An 18689-nucleotide genomic window follows, 5' to 3' on the forward strand; every position below is an offset into this window, starting at 1 on the left:
TCTCTAAACTTCGGGAAAATACAACATCCGTTCCCAGCAGTAATAGTCAACTTACATAACTTCTCTCTGCTGCTCCAATGAGCAGTTGCAGCATCTCTCTTCATTTCCTGGTGTGCCCGTGAGCTGTTAACCAGCTGCCGGGCTCTAGGCCAGCAATAGGCATCCATTAGCAATGGCTCTAATAATTCCCAGTTGTTATGCATTTTTACCATGTTTGGAGGTTTGTATTCCCATCTGCTCTGAACCTATAATGACTATTTGGAAGTCTGCAAAGAGGGTAAGCACTCCTAAACCTGTCCTGCCCTTGTCTGCATTTTCTAAAGAGTACTTTTCAAAACTCAAGGGTAACCTTTCATGTATGTGATTACAGTGCTCGAACTGTGTGCATTGAAGTCCTTATTTCCCTTAAGATCTCAATTTGCTTTGCACATCAGTTCAGAATTTTAGTCAAAGCCCTGTGTGTACTGTCCCCAGCAGATAAGCCTGCTATTTCTGACAATTAACCATGCAATAATTCTGCTACCATCCTTACCTGAGACGTAGCTTCCTTTGAAAGTGTAATTGAGGATTGGATGGTGCATTTAGATGGGAGTTTTGAGACAAATCAAAATGTCAAGTGGTTTCACCATGTGACTCCCTGTGGATGAGTGGACGGTGCCGTGGAAGACAGTGGCAAGGAACTAACCAACAGGGAAGATAATCAGAAAGATGAATTATGGAGCATCAGTATTCTGTTTGCCACACGTCCATTTTCTATACAACAATGGAGCATGGTTCATTCTGTACCAATCCCATCCACTTCCCAAGAATGGCAGGATTTCAAACAGAAGTACCTGCACTGCTGTGAATATAAAAGCACCAGAGTAATGAGGCCTGCACTGATTCTCTGTATGGTCTCCAAAGCCATGATGGATCATCTCAGCATTCTTCATTTTTTCTCTCTGTCCCACAGGATGCCCCGACCATCTCACCGAGTCCCAATGTCTCAGTCCCGTTAAGGCTTTCCAAGGCTGCATGAGGCTCATCTTCATTGATAACCAGCCCAAGGACCTCATTTCAGTTCAGCAAGGTGCCCTGGGGAATTTGAGTGGTTTACACATTGATCTGTGTAGCATCAAAGACAGGTAATTATTGTCCCTTCTCCTCTGTTCATCCATCCCCCGTGTGCTTTTCCTGCTTTAGACACAAGCTGAAGCGAAATTTGAATCCACTGACATTAGCTACATTAGAAATAATTGAGTCATCTAATGGAAAATCTTTCTTTTTTAAAAATTTATTTATTGGGAAGGCAGATTTACAGAGAAAGGGAGATACAGGGAGAAAGGCTATCTGTCAGCTGGCTCACTCCACAAATGCCTGTGGAGCTATAGTGGAGCTGATCTGAAACCAGGGACTTCTTCCGGGTGTGCCTCACGGGTATAGGGTCCCAAGACTTTGGGACATCCTCGACGGCTTTCCCAGGCCACAGGCAGGGAACTGGAAGGGAAGCAGAACAGCCAGGACAGGAACTGGTACCATATAGGATCTGGGCGTGCTCAAGGCAAGGACATAACCCACTGAGCCATCATGCTGGCCCTGGAAAATGTTTCTGAGAGGATTTCAGAGCCCCCCCCCCCCAAATGAATTAAATTAATTGAGTCTCTCCTCCTGCTGAGTTGCAATAAATGGAATATGCAAATTAGATCAAATATAAATATGTGGAAGGATTAAGTTTTATGCATAAACAGCATTTGCTGACTTGGAAGTATAGAGTGTAGCTCAGAGGAGAGAAAAACTACTTCCTGCCTGAGTGTTTCACGCTTTGGTACCTCAGGTATTTTTCCCTAGCACAGACTGGTGAGGACCAGGACTCTAGGAGCCTCACCATGCAGGGACTGGCTGTGCCCAGGAAACATTGAGATGTACCAGGAATCTGGTCCTTGCTGCTGCCACTCCCACTGATGGCTTCTTCAGCTCAGGAGAGACAGACCCCAGGTGCAGAGTCAGCACCCCCACTCCACAGCTCAGGGACCTAGGAAAGCCCCGTCTCTCCTTCACAGAGACAGACCCCAACTAGAGTCAGCACCCCCACTCCACAGCCCAGGGACCTAGGAAAGCCCCATCTCTCCACAGAGACAGACCCCAGGTACAGAGTCAGCACCCCCACTCCACAGCCCAGGGACCTAGGAAAGCCCCATCTCTCCTCAGAGAGACAGACCCCAGGTACAGAGTCAGCACCCTCACTCCACAGCCCAGGGACCTAGGAAAGCCCCATCTCTCCTCAGAGACAGACCCCAGCTACAGAGAGTCAGCACCTGCACTCCACAGCCCAGGGACCTAGGAAAGCCCTGTCTCTCCTCCAGGGATGTGGCTCCTCTCATGACCAGTGTTCCTAGATTTAAAGAATCAGTACAAACAGCTGAAGAGGATAGATGCTGTCTAGTGAGGCTCCACCATTCCTTCTTAGGCACCAAGCACCTGCCTTCTCTCAGTTCAGCTAACTCAAACTATCGTTGCAGAGGAGTGAGTACTAACTGAGTGTTTGCTTACTTGTTGGTTATAAGTGGTTTATGCTTAACATTTTTTCCAGGGAGAAATCACCTATTACAACAGAGTGAGGAAAAAAATCACAATAAAGCCCTTGTCTGCAAAAGTAAAATGCTAAGTTCGTAGTCATTTATTTAACATGTAAAATACATCTCTAATACAGGAATCTGTGTTATAATATGTTGCCATATAATTGATGCTATTTGTGTTTCCCAAGTGGCAGAGAAATAATTGTATGAATTTGCAATTCTTGGTGCAATTCAATGATGTGAGCAGAACACAGGGTGGGACTTTGGATCCATATGTGTCCTGAAGGACTGCAGGCATGAATCAGGAAGGAAGGTGTTCAGATCTGCCTAGTGGACGGGGTATGGGGTACTCCAAAATGAGAGGGAGAGGGGAGGGAGAAGGAGAAAGAGAGAAGGAGAGAGAGAGAGAGAGGCAGAGAGAGAGAGAGGCAGAGAGAGAGAACAGAGATCAGAGAGAGAGAGATGAGAGAGAGAGATCAGAGAGAGAGAGAGGCAGAGAGAGAGAACAGAGATCAGAGAGAGAGAGATGAGAGAGAGAGATCAGAGAGAGAGAGAGAGGCAGAGAGAGAGAGATCAGAGATCAGAGAGAGAGAGGCAGAGAGAGAGAGAGAGAGATCAGAGAGAGAGAGAGGCAGAGAGAGAGAACAGAGACCAGAGAGAGAGAGGCAGAGAGAGAGAGAGAGATCAGAGAGAGAGAGGCAGAGAGAGAGAACAGAGATCAGAGAGAGAGATGAGAGAGAGAGAGAGATCAGAGATCAGAGAGAGAGAGAGGCAGAGAGAACAGAGATCAGAGAGAGAGAGAGAGAGGCAGAGAGAGAGATCAGAGATCAGAGAGAGAGAGAGGCAGAGAGAACAGAGATCAGAGAGAGAGAGATGAGAGAGATCAGAGAGAGAGAGAGAGGCAGAGAGAGAGAGATCAGAGATCAGAGAGAGAGAGGCAGAGAGAGAGATCAGAGAGATCAGAGAGAGAGAGAGGCAGAGAGAGAGAACAGAGATCAGAGAGAGAGAGGCAGAGAGAGAGAGAGGCAGAGAGAGAGAGAGAGAGATCAGAGAGAGAGAGGCAAAGAGAGAGAACAGAGATCAGAGAGAGAGATGAGAGAGAGAGAGAGATCAGAGATCAGAGAGAGAGAGAGGCAGAGAGAACAGAGATCAGAGAGAGAGAGAGAGAGAGAGAGGCAGAGAGAGAGATCAGAGATCAGAGAGAGAGAGAGGCAGAGAGAACAGAGATCAGAGAGAGAGAGAGAGAGAGAGGCAGAGAGAGAGATCAGAGATCAGAGAGAGAGAGGCAGAGAGAGAGATCAGAGATCAGAGAGAGAGAGAGCGGCATTGGGAGGGAGCACATGCAGAGAGGACGGTGCCTGCCCCTGTCCTGGGAAGGAGCAGACTCCTACTGGGCAGCATGCAAGTGAGCTCTGCAGGCAGTCATTTCTGCTGATGCTGAGAATCAGCCATGGAAGTGAATGGAACTTTGCACGCATGCTTGTCTGTGAATAGCGCTGTACACCGGGCCGTCAACAAATCACACAGACTTCCTGGCTCTTTCGCTTTATTTGTGATTCCTCTTGGGCCAGCTAGAAAGTAAGACAGTTAAAATAGTTGCTTTATTAAAATGTGAAGGTATGGAGACCTCAGCAATGAAAGTCTTAACAGGATCCGTGTGGAGCCCTAGAATCTTTAGTCGTAGCCTCTCATGTTCCATCAGCCGGCACAGCCTTCTTCAAAAGGCACAGCAGTCAGCAACAGGGCTTCTAAGATACTTTACTGTCTAATCAAAGAAGCTCGTTGTTTTCCATATCGTGAAAGTCATAGTTATCTGCGCTGCATCATTACTTTTGTGTAATTGTAGTCTTGTTTAATGGTATTACATGCAATTTTTGTCTTGGTTAATTGTATCCTATGGGATTGTGTTTAGTTTAGAGGGGAAATGGTGCATTTGTCCTGATTTACCAGACACTGTCTCTAGCAGAAAGGAAACATGTGGTGAGAGGCTTTGCTTGCCTGATTATTTCTCAAATGATGAATTGACATTTGTGAAAGGCGGTCAGGTGCTAAAAGGGCAGGTGGCTTCTTTCTGAATTGGATGTTTTATTTTTAATGTATAAATCAATGCAAATTTGATTTCAAGGCAAGTGCAAAGTGTTTGCCTCTAAGGAGTTTGGCTCCTTGGTGGCAAGGGTTGTTGGAGTTATGGCTGGGATGTTTTCTTGGGCTACTAGCAGGCTAAGTAACTCTCCTCACTTCCTTTCTTGATGCCCTTCCACAGAACTGCAGGCCTCTTTTTTTTGCTGGCACTATCCTTTCCTCTTTCTCAGAAAGAGGTGGGATCCAGAGCCCCCAAGGTCCCTTTCTTGTGATCCTATCCATGTGTCAGGTACATTTAAAGGCTCCTTACTATTGGTCACTGTGTGGACATCAGATAAGTGAAATGCAGGGGCATATTTGCACAACTGTTGTGACTGTCCCCTGATTGAAATAGACTCCCCTGCCAAGGGATTTTTGAATCTCCCTTTTTAGATGAGGCCTGGAATCGCCACTATCTTATTTGTGCTTTTTAAAAATCATGCTTGAAAGGTCATCTGGAGTAAAAAGTTTTTGAATACCTTCTCAGGGATTTAGGAAACTTAATGAGTATGCATCTCAACCCATCTTTTCGCTGCCTTACTAGGAGTCGGGGGTGCATTGAGCAGCCACCATCCCTCCTCTGCTGGCCTGACCATCAGCCTCGTATTCTCTGCACCCCAGCTTTTTTTTTTCCTAATCCACACCTATCTGCTAGGATTGACAGGAGGCTGAACAGGATGCCTTAAATAGTAAAGAGAAAAATCACCTTCAATGCTTCTTTGGGTGAATTTCTGTTGACCACCCTCTCTGGTTCAGGCTCATAAGCAGGTTTCACATGGTCCTATCTTCAGCAAAAGCTCACGTGATTCCATGTCTCACACCCTACAAGCTTCATATACGCAGAGATTCTCTAGGAATAGCTCAAGGACACAACAAAGCTCTGGTTTTGCACAAGCAGATGAGGACGTGGCTCTGAGGGTGGCAAAGCCAAAGCTGAAGCAGTGTTGTGCCTCTGTGGTACTTGCCGGTGTGTACAATGGGGCAGACACTTTTGTCTGACTGCCTTCCAAAGAATGGTCGTATCTACGGAGCAGGGCATAAGTTATAAAGTGTGACTTCTGACCTAGTGAGCTCTTCCTCTCCCCCACCTATGCATCTTTTAAGATGTTGAACTCTTGGGTCAATTTCTTTATTCTGGGTTTTGTAAGCACTCAATGTGGGGAGGATGTACGTTGGTTTGCATCCTATAAACACGCTCATGCTAAATCCCTACCCTGTGTGGGGAGTGTGTTAAAAACAGAGAGTAATATAAAAAAGATGGCTTGTAGGGTAATATGTATGTTTTAATTTTTCTGTAAAACTGTAAGTCTTTATGTTGGGTGCCTGAAAAGTCACTGCAAGGGCAAGGCCCATGCAGACCTTTGAATGACAAAATGAGAAGGGCTCCAATATGGTGCTCTTCCTTTATTCATTGGTTGGATGGGGCCCAATCAAAACATGATCAGTTCTGCTTCCTTATTTATCATTTTGGGTTCCTTTTAATGAGGGAAAGGAAAGGTTCTATTTATGTAACAGTAAACAACATTCCGATTCTCCCCACTGTCATGTGAATTCCACAACGTGATTCTCCACATATCACTAGCAGACCAGCAACACCAATCTGTTATTAATGCATATGCCCAGGCCCAACCCAGTCTCAACCGGACCGTAAATAGCAGGGTTCCAGGTATGATTTTGATGAACATTCAAATTTGAGAAACACACTCTGGTCTCCTTTCTTCCTTTTATAGATAGCAACATTGGTGTTGAGGGACTTTCAGTGGGTGCCTGAGGTCATTTGTTTCCTATTTCCAGGAGCCATGATTCAATCTCAGTTTTCTTGAATTCTTCAGTCTATACAAATATGGCTGAAGAGCCACAGCCAGGAGGAAAAGGCTTGAGTAGCCAGAGCTGGCGAAAGGGAGGACACTTTTGCAAGAGTCACTTATTGAAAAGGTAGAAAGAGAGAGAGAGAGAGAGAGAGAGAGAGAGAGCGAGAGAGAGAGAGAGAGCCTTTTATTCTTTTGGTCACTCCCCAAATGGCTACAACAGTCAGAGCTGGGCAGGGCTAAAACCAAGAGCAAGGGACTCCATCTGAGTCTCTCCTTTGGGTGGCACAGGATCAAATACTTCGGCCGTCTTTCATTGTCTTCCCACAGGTATTAGCTGGAAGCCAGGTAGACAATGGAGTAGATGGGACCCAACCCAGCACTCTGAAATGGGATGCTGTTGCTGCTATGGGTGTCTTAACCCATGGCACCACAACAATGGCTCTAGATGTGAATACTTTAGGGGTGATATTTGGGCAGGGACGAGAAGCATGAGTGGATTGATGGATGTCAGGAAAAGCTATTCAGATGTTCTTTAGTGAAGAGTGTTAGATCGGACTGAGACCAGATGTTGTGCAATAATTTGCCTGGATTGGAATGGCTATGTTAGCACCATAGCTAAAAGAACTTAAGACGGTGTCAGAGGAAGCCTCAGACAGTTGAAAATTTTGGTAACAACCTTGGAAATAGCCAATTTTTAAATGATATTAACTAGGGGGCTGGTTCATTGTGTGTGTGTGTATTTTTTGGATCCTCACAATGAGACTTTGAAACAGATAGCTTTTTGGGAAATATGTATATGTTTACTTGGAAGTCAGAGTTAAGAAGAGAGATGAACAAGTGAAAGAGAGAAATACAGAGAGAAAGAGATCTTCTATCTGTTGCCTTATTCCTTAGATGACTGCAATAACCCAGGCTTAGCAGGCTAATGCCAACATCTAGAAACCTTATCCTTGGTTTCCCACATGGCTGGAAAGGGCCCTTATACTTTGGCCATCATCTACTGCTTTCCTATTCTATTAGTATGGAGCTGGATGGGAAGTGAAGCAGCCACTTATATGCAATGCCAGTATCACAGGTGGTATCACACTTCTTGATGCCAGCCCCTTAATTAGGCGATACTGGTTCCATTATACAGATAATGCAGTTGAGACCTAGGACCACCATGTACCTTGCCCAAGGTCACACAGTCAATACGGAACAGAGGATAGCTTTACAGCAAGGATTACTTTGAAGATCTTGGGTCTGACCCTACATTGTCCTGCCTCTAAACCTGCAGAGGAAAAGCATGATCCCTTCTCAGCAGAATTCAGAACGAGAATGTGGCAGTTCCCATTCTGTGTTAAAATATGGTGTGGGTCAGGGTGTGTTAGATTAGGAAGAGAAGGGATATAAATCCTGATGAATAGTTTGCCTAAGACACCATGAGGTTGTGACTTCTCCATCTTAGGTCAGGAATGCGATGAAGGAAATACTGGGAAGACACACGTGGGGTTTTCACAAGTTCTGTGTGATGATTAGGGAATCAAAGACCCCTTGGAAAAGCTGGAATGAGCGTCTTTGGGGACTGTATTTTGAGCTGACTTGTTAAAGATCTTCCATTTGGAACTCTGCATGTATTGTGTGTGTGTGTGTGCTTTAAAATGAGCACTATTCCCACCCCCATCTCATCTTCATTGAGTTTCAGCAGGGAAGCATAGCTTGGAAAGAACCTGATGCCTGGGTCTGATATAAGCAACCCTGAGCAAAGATCCCTATTTTCTGTTATTGGCCTTATCTCTGGTTTTCACAAGCAACATGGATAATTATCTCTATGAAATGTGATTTTTTCCACAGTGCACCAAGATACCTTGAGTTATGGAAAGCTGAGAATATTAGCCAGACCTAGGCTAGCACTCCATTCAGCCCCATCACAGTACTGTGAATCCCAGTGTCCATGCTTCCCTCTGCCAACCCTTTATATGCCCAACTGGTAATCTACGACATTGATTTTGAATATAGCCAGAGCTGTGAGCCAGGCGAGGTATCACAAGCACTTCCAAAGGTGAGGGTTTCATTCCAAGAATGGTGGTTATGAAACAGTCATATTATGTGCACATTCTGGTAGCACAGAGAAAATGTCAAAATCCTGAGATTCCTAGATCATCTTCCCCAAGACACACTGGGACTAAGAACTTCAGGTGTCTTTGTAAACAAACTCCAAGGAAATGTTCGCTTCTGATGAAACTGTAAGGAAGTGTTGATTTTAAGATTTTTAAGTCCACGTGTGTGAGATGTAAATCATGTCTAACTGCTGGAAGAGATGGCCCTTGATTCTGTCACATGATTCGATTTTATTGACGTCTTCCTTTGGCACTTGGATGAGGATTTTCATTTGTTTATCACATTCTGTAGACTGCTACCTTCCCCAGAGCCCATGTCACCATCCTTTTTATTACGTTTTTCCCTTTTCTACATCCACTCATTGAATCCATCATACAAATGACCTGTGCTCATTAAGTACCACTTTTCTGGGGCAGAACGGCATTCACTGATGGCCCATTACAAGCACTGTTGATAGAAGCAGTTGGAAGCAAAAAAAGAAATGCAATATATTTTGGGTTGGGGAAAAATAGGCCTGATGCACAACAGAAGGTCACCTCTTTTAGCAATAAAATCTAAATTTAAACATAGTTCTATGCCGTTTTTATTTGGGATGAAGTTCGCTTTGGAAGTAGGCAGAACTCGGATGAGGTCTTGTGGTGTCTTTGTGACATCAGCCTTTGGAGGCAGAGCTGGCTCCGCTGGTTCCTGTATCCCCTGCGTGATGACCATTAACTTCTCAGTGTTCAGTGCCTCTGCGGACCTCTCTCAATGGAAGATGATGAAACGGACATTGAATAAAAACGAATAGCATGCCTCAAAATGGAAACCAACTCCAGATTTTCAGGAAGTGAATCACATTTTTATGTTTTAGCTCAGTTGTGGGCACAGTCTCATTTTGCCTTTCCTATCTCGACTTCTTTGTCAAGTGAATTCAATGTATGCATTTTATAATTTTGAGGTGTCCAACAGCACCCCCTTGGAGTTTGGGAAAGAATTGAAAACAGGAAGATAAAAGTTCTTGAAAATAAAAGAGACAAAAGTGGATGGGACTATGATCAGCAGGCTAGATTTGAGAAAACCCACACACAGACTTGAAGGGGTTACATATCTTGGATTAATTACCTACATATATAACCTGTTATGTTTAGGGCACATGATTGATGCTTTACTGGATTCTAGTTATGAGTCTGAATTCTTCCCTCCAGCTTTTGCTTTACCTTGGAAAGATCTCTTTGGCACAGTGTGGCAGGTCACTGCAGGGCTGTGGATTCGGGATGCATTTCAGACAGGGCAGCGACAGAGATCGGGGTGCCTTGGAAACGCAGGGAACACACAGGCACATAGCACAGAGTGCCAGGTCACTGCAGGGCTGTGGATTCGGGATGCATTTCAGACAGGGCAGCGACAGAGATCGGGGTGCCTTGGAAACGCAGGGAACACACAGGCACATAGCACAGAGTGCTGCGAGACACTGCAGGAGCAAGTGGAACTTCACTTACTTCCAAGTTCCATTATTTCCAGTCAGGTGATTTGGTGAACAGTTTGAATTCTATTTACTTAATTAGCAGAAAATTTTAGGATCACGTTGCCAGCCACCTGCACTTCTCTGTGCTGAAAAGTTTAATTGGGGCAATTTATACAACTGTTATAATGACTTCAAAGGCAATCTCTGCTTTGCATATTAAAATCATTGTTGGTTTTTAGTAACAGGATTTAGAGATCTGCTGAATAATATGATTGGAAATTGTCAGTCCCCTCTCAGATATGGAAATTGTATGTATCAGTTTCAGCCTTTATGTTGAGAAATGTGTGTACAGATTTCCATGTATATCCATGGGAGGCATGGCTTGACACACACACACACACACACACACACACACACACACACCCTACGGTAAAGTTTAAGTTTCTAACTTATACATTGTAAAATTTCTTAACAGTAAAATACAGCCATTATAACTCTGTGCCATATTAACATTGTCAGCATCTCTCCTTATGAATGATAATGTAATAAGGTCAGAGTTACAAGGAGACAAGCACAAGGCAGTTGGTCTGCTGACCAAGACAGGTGCTGTGTGGCTTACAGGCAGCTGGAGCTCACAACTGGATAAAACAGCAATTTACTACTTGGGCAGGTTTAAATCAGACGGCAGAACGTTTCATCATACTGCGCAGTTAAAGCTTACAAATTGTTTATTTTCGCTATTTTCCATCTAAAATTTTCAGACTGCAACTGACCAAGGAAAGTGCAACCACAGGTTTGCGGGGCGCTAGGGAGTGGTGGCTGTTGCGCATACTCCCAGTGCAGTACCGCTCCAGGAGGCTGCAGGCCTGCTTGGTTCTTTGTGCTGGCACCTGGTGAACTTCCTCCATGACTCAGCCATTCATTCACCACTTCGGACCTGAGTGTCCAACAGCTGTCAGGGGCATGTCTTGGCTCTCGATACCCACCAGGAAGAATGCAGGGCCTGAATTCAGAGAGCATGGCCTTGGTTCTCCTGCTCCTATCTTCCCTTTGTCCTTAGAGCAAGGGTCTGTTCTGTAGGGTTTTTTCCTTTTGTTTGTCGCTTTGCTGGTCTGGTTCCTCCATGGAAATGCTCAACTACCTGATAGCATAGAACCAATTGCTGGACAAAGAAGAGGCTGGCATCAGAAGCAGCATGGTTGGGCACAGGTGTCCTTTTTAAAGACTCATCTTGAGGTACAGCCCCCACTATTTTCCCAGGCGATAGTCGGGGAACTGGGTTGAAGGTGGAAGTGAAGCACCCAGGGCATGCTCTGTATGCAAGGCCTTTGTTTGTTATGCTGGGGCTAGAGGTGGAGCATTTACCATGCCTGGCTTTCACAGGGTATGCCAAGGCTAGCAGGTGGAGCATTTACCATGCCTGGCTTTCACAGGGTATGCCAAGGCTAGCAGGTGGAGGGTTAACCATGCCTGGCTTTCACAGGGTATGCCAAGGCTAGAGGTGGAGCATTTACCATGCCTGGCTTTCACAGGGTATGCCAAGGCTAGAGGTGGAGCATTTGCCATGCCTGGCTTTCACAGGGTATGCCAAGGCTAGAGGTGGAGCATTTACCATGCCTGGCTTTCACAGGGTATGCCAAGGCTAGAGGTGGAGCATTTACCATGCCTGGCTTTCACAGGGTATGCCAAGGCTAGAGGTGGAGCATTTACCATGCCTGGCTTTCACAGGGTATGCCAAGGCTAGAGGTGGAGCATTTACCATGCCTGGCTTTCACAGGGTATGCCAAGGCTAGCAGGTGGAGCATTTACCATGCCTGGCTTTCACAGGGTATGCCAAGGCTAGCAGGTGGAGCATTTACCATGCCTGGCTTTCACAGGGTATGCCAAGGCTAGCAGGTGGAGCATTTACCATGCCTGGCTTTCACAGGGTATGCCAAGGCTAGCAGGTGGAGGGTTAACCAATTGAATCATTGCAGAGGCCCTTATCAATTCATTTTCAATATTATATGCATAACGACTACCTGAAATTAAACAAACAGTGTTTTAAAAAAGTTTACCTACTTACAGTAAAGGTGAGAATGATATTTGAGCTGGCAAATTGGTAAATCCCAAGCGTGTGGAAGTGACAAGAGGATTTGCAGTTTAAAGGTTATACAATTACCAAGTGTTAAGCTGCAACTCAGGAGCTAATGTGAGCTGGACACATGCTGAAAGCTGGTAGGGGGCTGTGATGGGAACAAGTGCTTGGCAGAAATATGAACAAATAATACAGTCTCACAAATTGCCATTTTCTTCAATGCTATGAGGCATCTGAGAAGCGGAGGAAAGTCAAGCAGGAGAAAGGAGTGTGTCCGTTCCCTGAAGCTCCAGGATGCATATTTTGTTTTGTTTTTCTTTTTTTCTTAAAGATTCATTCTTATATTTGAAAATCAGAGTTACTGGAATGTGGAGTAGAGAATGGCATGTGGGGAGAGAGAAAGAGAGAGATCTTTCATCTGATAGTTCATTGCCAAATGGCTGCCAGTGTGAATGCTGGGTAAGGCGCAAGCTAGAAGCCATGAGCTTCAAATCTATTCCCCACATGAGTAGCAGCAGTTCAGTTACGTGGCCCATTGTCTGCTGCTTTTCCTGAGCCATTCGCAGGGAGTGGATTGTAAGTAGAGCAAAGAGAAAACAAACCATTGCCCGTTTAGGATGCAGGCATTGCATGTGGTGGGTTTACCAGCCATGGCACAATGCTGACCCCAGGGACGGCCTCTTTTCTTTAATCCTCACTTTGCACACTGCTGTAAAGAACTGTGAGAAGAGGCCCAGGAGTGAGCTCCTGCCTGCAGTCAGCTTGTTCACAGCACATCCAATTGATAACCATCCTAATGTAACAATGCAGAGTCAACATGTACAAGAGGGTCTTCAACAGTTCATGGAAATGAATAATACGAAAAAATAAGAAAAGGCCATGTATGATTTTAAAATTTGTTGCACCCAAATAAACTTACCTTTAAATCCCATGACTACCCAGCTTTGTATTATTATTATTATTATTACTATTATTATTTTAAGCACCTATGCATTTTTAAAACTCCTGAATATTTTGAGCATCAGAATCTGTGTATTTCACATCACTTGCAGCTCATATATTCCCAGTCATATTTGGCAGTGTCTCATGGGTTTGTCTTTTCTTTTCTGTCTTTATTGCCTACAGCATGAATTCTTATTCTGCCCACATGCACTCATTAGCCATCTTCTAGGTCAGAAAATGTGTTGACAGTGTGTGCCTAATAATGGCTTGCCAGAGACTTTGGGTCGTTTGAAGCTAGACCCTGTGTGCTTTCCACAGCCAAGGAGGAGCTGTACAAGAAGCTTATGAAATTTCGCAAGCATGGTGAAGTTGCCTTGAGCTATAGAGACACTTAATGATCTTTAGCAACTTCAGAGATTCAGAACCCTGGAGGCTGCTTTCTACAATTTTGGGTCAAAGCCCTTTGCCTCTTTCTCATATAGAAAACTTCACAGCCTGATTCATGCCAAACCTCTTTGATTAACAAGCACATAATAAGACCAAGGCTAATGTCAGCTGCCATGGTTCAGCTGGTGTTAAGTGTTCCTTCTGTAAGCATCAGTGAGCAAGAACGTTTTTGTTTCACAAGGTTCTCATAAAATTAGACAAAACAAACTGGAGTGATATATTTGAGCAATGCAGTCTATATATAATCCAGGGGAAGGAAGCAGAGAAAATGTGTTATCCTTATTATAACTGCATGTTTAGGGAGGAAAATGCAGTTTTCTGCAATACGATGCAAGTGTGAAGCAAAGGCAAAGTAAGAGAAATACACAAAGTGTCTGGTGTGACTGGTACAAAGTATCAGCACACTCCTGGTGAGCTAATGTGCAGACAGCACACCCTCTGGATTCAGTGGAGGCTCCGGGAAAATCTTGTGAAGCTGGAAATTTTTCCATCACAGAAATGGAAGGATGACACACTTCACTGGCAGATGCCCATGTGCCTGTGACCATGAGGGGTGCTGATTGCAAAAGTGAAGCTCTTGAAAGACAGAGGCTCACATGAGCCCAGAAAGCAGCACTGGCATTCCATCCAACCCATGGGCGTTCCATCCAACCCACTGGCGTTCCATCCAACCCACTGGCGTTCCATCCAACCCACTGGCTTCCATCCAACCCACTGGCATTCCATCCCACCCACTGGCGTTCCATCCCACCCACTGACGTTCCATCCAACCCACCGGTGTTCCATCCAACTCCCTGGCATTCTATCCAACGCACTGGCATTCCATCCAACCCACTGGCGTTCCATCCAACTCACTGGCATTCCATCCAACTCATGCCCTGATGTTGTGCTTTCTGTCTTTCTCTGTTCTTCCCTTTTCATCTCTCTTCATTCCTTTCCTATCTCCTTCCTCTGTTCTTTCCTTCCTCTCCTCTCCTCCCCTCCCCTTTCCTTCCCTTACCTCCCCATTCCTCTCCTGTCCTCTCCTCTCCTCTCCTTCATTCCCTCCACCTCCCCTCTCCTTTGCTCTCCTCCCCTCCCCTCTCCTCCATTCCCCTCCCCTTTCCTCTCCTCCCCTCACTTCTCTCTCCTCTCCTCATCTCTTCTCTCCTCCTCTCCTCTCCTCTCCTCTCCTTTTCCCAAGTACTTGACAGAGACTTCAGCATTTGCTTACGTCAAATGCTCCTGCATCTTCTAATGCAGACTGTTCCTTCCAACTTTTGCCAAATGCTATATAAAACCTCTTTGTATGAGCACTGGCGGTAATCCTGGCGGCCCCATTTCCCATCCAGGTCCCTGTTTGTGGCCTGGGAGAGCAGTTGAGGCTGACCCAAAGTCTTGGGACCTTGCACTTGCATGGGAGATCTGGACAGATCGGCACAGCTCTGGCTCAGCTCTAGCCATTGTGACCACTTGGGGCATGAATCAGAGGACAGAATATCTTCCTGTCTGTCTGTCCTTCTCTGTGTGTATCTGACTTTCAAATAAAAATAAATGAATCTTTTTAAAAAGGAAGAGGAATGAGAAATCCTGTTGTCAGAAACTTCTCTTAACATTGCAAAGTTAATTAGAAATATTTTCAGTTAGAAATCAATTATCTCAATCAGAAAGCTTAGAACTATTAAAAATAAATAAATAAGATTGTCCCTTGGAAGAAAGGCCAGGCATCCAACAGCTCATCTTTCAGCATCTTAGACATACTGAATAGTATCCGTGCACATCCTGATTATCCCATGATCAGTGCTCATCTTAGTAAAGGAAAGATGCTTCGAGGAAAAACATGTTGTGTGCTTGGGAAGATAACAAATACAAATATGAAAGATCAAATAGATGAAGTGAATTGTAGCTGAAGAACTACATGGATACCTAGTCAACATCAGACACAAAATGTGAAAAGTGGTTCAAAATGTGAAAAGTTCTATTACTTAAAAAGAAACTTCTCATAATGCAATTACTTATTTTTGCTGCACAGCAGGAGTGGTTGGATGTTAATAGTATTCTTTACAAAGTGGTTTCTTTGCTCAAATACGTTTGAGAGCTGCTGGAGTGTGCGAGATTCCATGAGCTCCATTCTCAGTACATTGGCATGCTCGTGTTCACACAGTGAGCAAAAGGGTAATGCACTAGAGGCTGGTCACCCTCTCATACGCACGTGGAACCAGGACGCCCTTCTTTCCACAAAGCTAGTTGTCCACATCACAAGCCGGCTTTGAAAAGGCTGCCCCCAAAATTAATAGCATGGAGGAAACACGAGGAACCTCTGGGCTTCTCATAGTTGGCAGCTGGATGCTAACTGAGAGAGTGTTTTCTAGAAGAACCAGTAAGAACATCTTGAGTGTCATAAACAGACATCAGACCTCTCTTCCTCCTCTTCTGTAGAACACAATTACCCTGGAATGTCACTTCTTACTCCTGGTTTGGATGACTCACAACTTTGGTCTGTATGTAATGGGTCTCCACTGCCTGTTTAATCATCAGGATTGCTAAGTTTGAAGATAGATTTACTTATGTGGAAGGCTGAATGACCAGCAGAGCTGATCTTTGACCTTCTGATTAATTACTCCAATGGGTGCAACAGGCAGGGCTGGACCAGGCTGAAGTCAGGCATGGGAAATTCCATCCCTGCCTCCGACTGGGGTGGCAGAGGCCCAAGGCATGGCCCACACTCCATGCCTTTCCAAGGCACATCAGCAGGGGCTGGAATTGAAAACTGAAATGGAGGATCCCGGACTGGGTCTGCTGCCCCAGTATGGGAAGGTTGCCTTTGTCAACAAGCAGTAATCTCTCAACTTCTGCAACATGAACCTGAGCCGCTGCCTCAGCTATTGGAATTCACTCCCTTATCTGATGGTGCTCACCATTCTCCGGATAATTCTGAACATGCATTTTCAAAGGCTTTTTTTCTTGATTCATTGAAATACTTATTGCAACACCCTACTCCAGAATCTAGCATGGAGCTTAAACTGAGGTAGGCATATTTGCCTTCTTTGCATATGTAAATATTTAGAGGGAAATGAAACAAACAAAAAAAGAGGGGGGCAGAATCTACCTGCTTTTTTTCCTCCTGCAAAAATCTCCTAGAGATAACAAATAGACTTCCACTGTTCTACCAACTTTGTTTCTGTCAGAGATGCTGTTACAAGTCTGAGCCAGATAGGTCACAAGCGCAGTGGATCAGAACATGTGCAGTGGAGAAGCAGCACAGTGCATTGGAAGGTGTACCCAGGAAAGAGAAGGAAGGGTACTTCTAGCCTTTTTCTTCTTAGACCTGGGGGATCACATTGAAAATGAGATGAAAAGTGACCTAGAGTGTCGAAGAACCGACTGTCCACATGACATTCAGTTCCAAACAACTGGAAATGCAACTGATGATGTGCATTTAGGGAAATAACCTTGTGTTATGGCTTATTAATTTTGAGGATACATCTTTGTAAGGTAACTTGAGTGTAAATGACAAAGCAAATTTTGCTGTAAATATAAGATACCACACCGGAAGTGGCTGTGGATCCGTGCGTTAAAATCTGAAGCATGAGTGGTGTTTGTGAAGTTGTTGTAACCGTGTCTTTATTCGAGGTTACTCTGTCTCCACTTACCACATGGTCCTGAGCATTCTCTATTCTTACAAAACACCACACCTTGGCAAGGGTGGAGTGAAGCCAAGAAACACTGAGCTCCCTCTAGGGATTTTCCAACTTCCAAATACAAAGTAAGGTTCATCACCAGTAGAAGGTTTACGCTGCCTGACTTAGAACCTGGCAGAAATGCTCTCTTGCTGAGTTAAAAGCTAGAATGCAGGCCTGTGAGCACAGGTAAGTGACAGGAGGAAAGCCATGGCCAAAGGAGGCAGCCCTGATTGCATCCCTTACCGCCAGGGTTAGCATTTTTGAAACCCAGCTGCATCTTGTTTCCTGCTGCTCAGTGTGTGTTTTCTGAGCTCACACGTCTTATTTTTCTTTCCTAAAGTGACTTAAATTAAGTTTTAAATATCTCCAGCTCAAGTTCTTGTTAGTATGACTTATTAGAACACATTGCTCACAGTGAAGTAACACTGAAGAATCTTAATGCATTGCAAGGAAACAGTGTCATGATGGGGAGCCAGGGTTTAGAGCTCTCCTCTGGCTCATGTTCTGTGTGTGTCAGGATCACCGCATCCGAGCTCAAAGCTGGGAGCCAAACAAGTGGTTCCTGAATATAGAAAAAATCCTAACTGAAACAATTATATGCCTCTCTCTGATAAAAGCCAAGAAAACATCTTGCCTTGCAATGGCAGACACACACACACACACATATAAAGGTATAAGATGTATATATAAAGATGTATGTATTTTTTTGGTGGGAAGGGCAGATTTCAGGGAGACAGAGAAAGAACTTCCGTTTGCTGTTTTGCTCTCCAAGCAGTGACAATGGTCAGAATTGAAACAATCTGATGCCAGCAGCCAGGATATTATTAAGGTCACCCATTGCGGGTGCAGGGTCCCAAGGCTTTGAGCCATCCTCTACTGCTTTCCTAATCCACAAGCAGGGAGCTGGAAGGGAAGTGGAGCAACTAGGACGTGAACTGGCACCAAAATGGCATCCCAGTGTGTGCAAGACAAGTATTTAACAGCTGAACCAATGGGCTGGGCTGACAGATCATTTTTATAAAACTTAGAAAAAAATACTCAAATGTATTTACAGCTGCTTTTGTTACAAACTTGAAATCCGAATTGTGTTCATTGAGAAAAGGCAGCCTGCATGTCATCATTAGCAAGGTTTTCTGTGTTAGTTTCATTTCTGTTCACTTTCATTTTTTGCATTTTGCTCCATTCTTGTGCATCAGAATAGCACATGGCAACTTGGCTGCCTGTAAGAGGGTGTTGTTGTCAGGCAGTGAGACCCTCACTTGAAGAGCGCTCCCTGTGTGGACTGAGCAGACCAGATGCTGGGTGACTAATGCCATGTAAATATCTTCTGTTGATATCATGCATTACCAGGGATGCCTGTGGATCCAGGGAGGGCAGGAGAGAGCTTACACCAAGATCTCCAGAGTTAACCTGCAGTGCAAAGCTAACATGCTGGTGTAATGTGCTGGAATCTGACACAAAACACTCTGGAGAACTATACCGTTTTAATTTAATACATATATAAACATTAGAAATGTTGACAAAAAA

The 18689-nt window shown here is 44.7% G+C and overlaps 1 protein-coding gene across 1 annotated transcript in view; it reads left to right on the forward strand.

The window, feature by feature from the left end:
• The window catches only part of LOC101521841 (contactin-associated protein-like 5), a 415974-nt gene that overhangs the window by 216446 nt on the left and 180839 nt on the right, over nt 1–18689 (forward strand). The window contains exon 10 of the mRNA XM_058664165.1: nt 953–1124. Coding sequence (XP_058520148.1) covers nt 953–1124 — 172 coding nt within the window. The remainder of the gene's footprint in view (nt 1–952; nt 1125–18689) is intronic.

The sequence above is a fragment of the Ochotona princeps genome, chromosome 5 (assembly GCF_030435755.1).
Source record: "Ochotona princeps isolate mOchPri1 chromosome 5, mOchPri1.hap1, whole genome shotgun sequence".
Lineage (NCBI taxonomy): Eukaryota > Metazoa > Chordata > Mammalia > Lagomorpha > Ochotonidae > Ochotona > Ochotona princeps.